The sequence below is a fragment of the Magnolia sinica genome, chromosome 3 (assembly GCF_029962835.1).
Source record: "Magnolia sinica isolate HGM2019 chromosome 3, MsV1, whole genome shotgun sequence".
Taxonomy (NCBI): Eukaryota; Viridiplantae; Streptophyta; class Magnoliopsida; order Magnoliales; family Magnoliaceae; genus Magnolia; species Magnolia sinica.
The window spans coordinates 120324542-120331155 of record NC_080575.1 but is presented as its reverse complement, the minus strand read 5'-3'; the positions used below and the strand labels follow the sequence as shown (position 1 = coordinate 120331155).

General features: G+C 36.0%; 1 protein-coding gene across 1 annotated transcript; it reads left to right on the top strand.

Annotated features, from left to right (window-relative positions):
* The first annotated feature begins 1718 nt into the window (after positions 1 to 1718).
* On the top strand, positions 1719 to 6369 carry LOC131240991 (uncharacterized). The gene is made up of 2 exons (XM_058239583.1): positions 1719 to 2017; positions 5993 to 6369. The coding sequence occupies exons 1-2, from the start codon at positions 1855 to 1857 to the stop codon at positions 6136 to 6138; spliced, it is 309 nt and encodes a 102-aa protein (XP_058095566.1). The 5' UTR covers positions 1719 to 1854; the 3' UTR covers positions 6139 to 6369.
* Positions 6370 to 6614: the final 245 nt, after the last annotated feature.

The window sequence follows — 6614 nt, the reverse complement described above, 5'->3', positions numbered from 1 at the left end:
ACTCTAAAAATGATCCGCTAAAATGGATGAACGGAGTGGATATAAAACACATACATCACCGGTGGGCCCCACAGTCACGGATCCACTGAGTCCGCGTCCCGTCTTCCCTTTCCTTTCTTACCGACACGTAGCAGTCCACGCCCCGATCTAGTGGGTTGGTGAAGGCACCACCTCTTATGGTGAACGGAGCCGCCACGTGTCAGCTGACGCTTTTTTCCGGTCACATGGATTCTCAACTATTAGAAGTGGGCCCGAAGTTTCTGGCACTCTTATCATTTGTTTGTCTTGTTCTACCGTGATTCGTGGTGAGAAAATATTGGTTATTCGGTTGTGTCGCATGGATAGACGGTTGAGATACAAAGACGGAATGTGAGGTTCTAATTCCCGTTGCTGAAATCTTCCGGTGTGGAATATTTTCAGACAATCTCCATCATCTGAGGAAACAGCGGACCGACGGTCTGGATTACCAAACAACGGGCCCCACTGCTCAGAATTCGCGAGGAGAATATCAGGGAGGTCAGTTGATATTCTGGCAGACCATGACACTTGACATGCAACTGAGAAATTGTACGAATGCCAATGTACCTAAGACAGAAACTTAAAGCTAGATTGGTTGAACAATCCTAGCCTCTGGTTAGTGGACACTTGTTCTTTGAAGCAGAATCTTTTGCAATTTCTTTTTAACCGTCGAGAAATTTCCTTCTGTATACCCCACCTTTTACCCACCGTCTTTTCGACGCTCCCAAACTAAACCATTCTGTACGGACACACAAATTTTAGACGAAAATAGCCTTGCAACCAGCGTAGATGCATCGTCTATTCCGTGGACAAATAGTTACGGTTTATAACCGTAGCTATTTGTAGCGAAGCTATTGGAGTAGCAAGCCTTTGCACAGTATACGGTGTAGATCTAAGCTATAAAGCTACGGTTATAATCCGTAGCTATAGAGCTACAGAATGCGCAGTGCAACCATGCTCAATTCAAGGCTATTTTCGTATGAAAATAGTGTATCCGTACAGAATGGTTTTTTCTGGGAAAGTAAAGTTTGGGAGCGTTTGGTAAAAGGTGGGATGTACAGTAGGAAATTTCTCTTAACCGTCCAGTAAATGTCGATCAATCCAATAGTTTGTGGTACATGATACATCTAAATGTGGTCCATAATTTGAACGGTTTAGTTTGAATTACTTATATACCACGTGTGCTATTTTAAAGTAATTTATAAGTGCGAGAGTGTCATTCATCACACTCTGCCGGAGTATCAAACTCCGTGGAGTCATTATTATAATATAAATATAATTTATAGAGTCATTAGATGATACTCTGGCTTGATAGGAAGCTTGATACACAGGCACTGAGAAATGGTGCTCGTGGCAGAAAATAATTTAAACTAAACCGGCTAAATTGTTGAAGCCACTCTAAGTTACAATAATAAAAAAAAAACCTGGCCTCTGATTGGTGGACAACTGTTTGTTGAAACAAGACCTTGGGTAATTTTCATTTTCAACTGTAGAATAAATGTCCACCAATCTGATACTCAGCTAATCAATAAGGTGTAATTTTTGGTTCTTCCTATATCTAGAATGGAACACATAATTTGAACGGTTCATTTTGATTACTTCTATGCCATATATGCAATTTTAAAGTACCCGCTTATCATTCACTACACTCTGCCAGAGTATAAAAAACTTACTGGTCCTAGAAGAGGCGTGGGGAGAAAGGCAGTGGGAAGCGGTCTATCTCATCTTCCGCATGCTTCATGACGTAGCCGTACCCGTCAAAGGGTCTATCTTTTACTTTCCCAAATTTGCCCCTTCCATGCTTCCTCTCACCTCGATATATAGATGAGTTAGGTCATGGAAAGCTCTTGCAAGTTGCCTTGCGTTTTGTTCGTTATGTCGACGAGGAGGGGAGAAGAAGCCAATCAGAAGCCAGATGTGGCAGTTACTGCTGCACGAGACACGTGGAATTCCGCCGGCCCTAACACGTCTGCGGTGACGGGCTTCGTGGCCGGATTCGGTAGGTTCCTTGACTCCCGTTTCTTCAGATGCGTAGGTAATTTCGTATTAGTTGGAAAATACAGTGTTTCTTCTATCTTCAGTGGCGGATCTTCGGGTCCGATGTTGCAGTCCACCTTAGTTTTGAGTAGAGATCCAGCGTTTGTTGCCACCACTGGGGCCCACTGCTAGGGTGTTCCTCTGATTTGCTTTACTAACATAATTAATCTATTTTTAAGTAATCACTAACATAAAACTGTGAGGAGAGAATAGGTTTTCTGTATCTGTGTAAGTTAGTACAAAATCTTTATAGGCTAAAGTAATTTAATACATCACAATTACTTTTCATCTAAGAGTCCATGTTTAATTGAATTACTCTAGAGTTTATGTTTATCTAAATCGTCCAAAGTAATTGGGACACGTGGTATAGTCTAAGCGGTCTACTCTTTATAGATCTGACCCGATCATAACTATAATGGGGCCCTTGGTATATTCAATTAAAATATCCAATGATTAATAAGTTTGATTAACATGAGCTATTGATTATGTAAGCCCACCTAATGGAAGTTATATATATATATATATTACTTGGATTATAATAATTAATATCAGAAAATATATTTTAAAATATTTTATAAAACATATAATTTATTTGAAAACTTCTAATAGTACCTATTAAAATTTAAAATCAATACTATTGGATAATACGATTAAATATTCTCAAATGTTCTTCACCAAAACTAATAATATTAAATCATAGTAGTTATTATAACATTTAATGTAAATTGTTTTTTTTTTTTTTGAAGTTAAATGAATCACAAATATTAGTAACCTCAACGATATGGATCAAAGACATGGAAGTGTGGTATGTAGATTGCATACTTATTGTTATCACATTTGCGTATTTTCAAATGGTCCAATTGTCTTTGTTAAGAGCTTTATATGTCTTCGATGAGACCCAATTTCATTTATTAAAAAAAATGTGCACACTAAGAAAAAGCGGGAAAATAAACCATATAATAGAATTATCAAAATAAATGAGGTAACAATTTTTTTTTTATATAGATGGGGAAACTCTTACTGATCAAATACTTCTCTTAGATCCACAACTTTCATGGAAGACCTGTTCCCTATATAATACATAAAGAGGCATATGAAGAATTGATCATGTATCATTTTCTTTGAGCCAATGAGTTCCACGGGTTCTTGACAAATTTGTACCCCACCCTCTCATACTTTAATTTGCTTTGACTTGAATAAATTCTTATTGTCATATAAAAATTTAATTACAACTAAATTTCCATAAACATTATTAATGGTTTCGGAATCTGTTCCATAATTTGTAAACAAAAAATTTTGAGGTGGAAATTATGTTTGGGCATCTAATTAATTTTAAATGATAAGAACTTTTATACGTGAGTGTAAAGTCTTGTGTCTATTATAAATAACGTAACTCTTTTCTTGTTACCGAAGAAAAAGTCTTCTTTAAATCAATACTTTCGTATTGATTAAAATCCATAACAATTAATTTGGCTTTATGTATTTCGATATTATCTTTAAAGTCTAGTTTACAATAAATTTGACTTAATTCCTTTAAAGAATATTTTAGATTCAAGACTTTATTATCTGTTATAAATTTCAATTGATCATTTATGGCATTAATCCATTAGGTAGAATTAACACTCCCATTATTTCCAGTGTCCTTGATAAACTCATCTTTTTCAGTATCCACAATAATAGAAAGACAATTAATTGTGAAAACTTTTGATAATTGTGTATCTAATAATTAAGTGTACTGGGTCAAGTTTTCTTTCTTATGGGTTTAAATGGTCGGCTTTGGTAGGATAATCATGCACGAGGATGTTGTAAAATGGGCTTACTCTTAGTCCACAATTCAAATAGGGTTTTTGAAACAACCGTATTTGAGATTTAATTAAAGATATAATTATAATTTTAACTGCGTCACTTAATAAAGATTTTAGCAATATTGAATTATTAGTCATGCTCCACACCATGTCTTTTAGGTATTAAGCGAAGGGCCGTAAATTACATGCTGATTCATTATACCTTTCATAGTATTGACCACAATGGTCAAATTTGATAACCTTGATTTTATTTTATTTTTTGACTTGATTCTTAACTTCAAATTTATAAATTTTTAATTTATATATGACATCTAATTTCTCATTTATAAAATATATGTATTAATAACGAGAGTTGTTATCTATAAAGGTGATAAAATACTTTAGCCAATTTCAAGATGTAGTAAAGAATGGTTTGTAGATGTATGTATCATCTCTAAGAGTTTTACGCACCTGGTGATACTCTTTTTCTCATCCCTGGTTTGCTTTTCCTTATTGTAGTTAATGCATACCTCAATGTCTAAAAAGTTTAGAGAATAAAGAATTCTTTTTCACACAATCGTTTACATCTTGTTAAGAGAATTGTAACTTAATTGTTTTTGCTGTAACATGGAAGAATTTCATTGCCGAAGCTTCATTTAATGTCACTTTCATTTTCATGTAAAAAAGTAATGATGTAAACTTGTGAGACTTTATGATCAACTAAAGTATCAGATCAATCACATTTGAATAACGATAAATACCAATGTTTCAATTTTTAAATTTAAATATATAATTACATATGTTTAAACGAGAAATAAAAACTAAATTGCGTCTTATTAAATACATTAAAACTATATCTAATAGATCCAACGTTTAACCTGACACTAACTCAAGTCTAAGACTTTTGTTGCTTCTATGTATGCCCTTATGCCGTGCCAAATGGAATCTGATCACATCGTTGGAAAAATTTAGACGATTATCACAAAGTGTGATTGCTATGATAACGCTTTGAAATGCAATGAAATAAAAGATACACACACACACACACACGGAAACGCTCACCTGCGAACCAGTTTGTACCTGTTACATACGAACTTTTTTGAGAACCCATCATACATGATGTTGATCCAAAATCTGAACCGTTCATGTGAAGCAGCACCTCGTGAAACCCTCTAGGACCAAGTTTTACTTGATCTAGAACTTTGATGGGCCATGAAAAATTAAAACAGTTTCTTCCCTTGATTTGCATTTCTCTTTGCTATGGCCCACCAGAATTTTAGATTAGGGTGAAAATTTCTCACGTGAGCTTTCATGGGATTCCGCATCACATGGACTGTCCAAATTGGACGCAGGGGAGCATGACTCTCTCTCTCTCTCTCTCTCTCTCTCTCTCTCTCTCTCTCTATATATATATATATATATATATATATATATGAAAATCCAATTCAATAGATTGAGCCAACGATCTTCGTTTCAAAATAACAGATTTCATACTTAATCTAAATCATATACCTAAATGGGAAGTGATGTTTAATACCGAAAGATGATGAAAAATATTGATGTTTTATATCTTAAACCTTAGTAAAGAACTAAGATGGGAGAAGAGGTTGTCAATATCCGTATGGACAAGGGAACCAAGACTTTATTTATAAAAATGATGGATAGAGTAATTGAACCCATCACAACTCCTTTGAGAGTGTTGTAGTCCATGTTTTACCGAGATGTTGTAGTGCCCATGTCTATTTGAACTATTTAGATAAGTAGTGGATTCCAAACGCACCACCCCTTAGTATGTGAACTGAATACAATTACTAAGAGCCTTTCTGGTAGGGTTAATCAAAATATCCAACGGTCAATTGGTTTGATCAATATAAGCCATTGATCACATAACCCCACTTAATAAAAGTCTTGCGAATTCCTGTCAAATGATCATCCAACGCTCTAGATTAATCTTTTGCAAAATCAGTCATTGGTGAGCCACATCTTGTATTGCTTACGACTCACAAGAGTCACTTTAATAAATTATCCTAACCATTGAATCCTAACCACTTTATATAAGGAAGGGCCCACCTTCGGAGTTCACTATTTCCTGTTTAATTCTCTCAATTTTCATAGCCGCCATGATTGACCAACATGTGGAATGTACGGTGCAGATGAAGTTGCAAAGAGGAGGCTGGATAACATGAACCAGAAGCTGAGGGATTTGGAGAGGCAAATGGAAGTCCTTGAAGCTGAGATGAACAGGGCCAACGATTATGAGAGAATGCTATTGGAGACCCCACGATTGTTTGGTTCATGATTCATGATCACGACCGTCTCGAATGTGGGTCCACTACTTATCTATTTTTATTTTTATTTTTTATTTTTGTTTTTATAGATAAGGGTAGGTTGTAGTGGGCCCCACATTGCATCACCATCTGATCATTGGTCAGGAATTGAGGCTGTGGGTTGTGGTCTTTGCTGTTTCTGTGTCAGACATGGGACGTGTAGCCGCCATATTAAAATACTGTTAAACTTGTGGTCTTGAGAAGCCTTTGTGTTGATTGATGTTGAAAGGAAGACCGTGTATATTCAAAAGTGGGGCCCACGGATCAGTTATTATTATTTAGTGCGTCTCTTTGTCCGCCACCATCATTGACGGACATGGTGCGGACGTGGACCATGTCCTCAAGTCTCCTCGAGAAGGCGATCTAACCCTTCAACTACTGGGCGAAGAGAAGGCATGGACCAGGCCCGTTTTCAATCGACAAGGGTGAAAATTGCATGGCTCCAGGA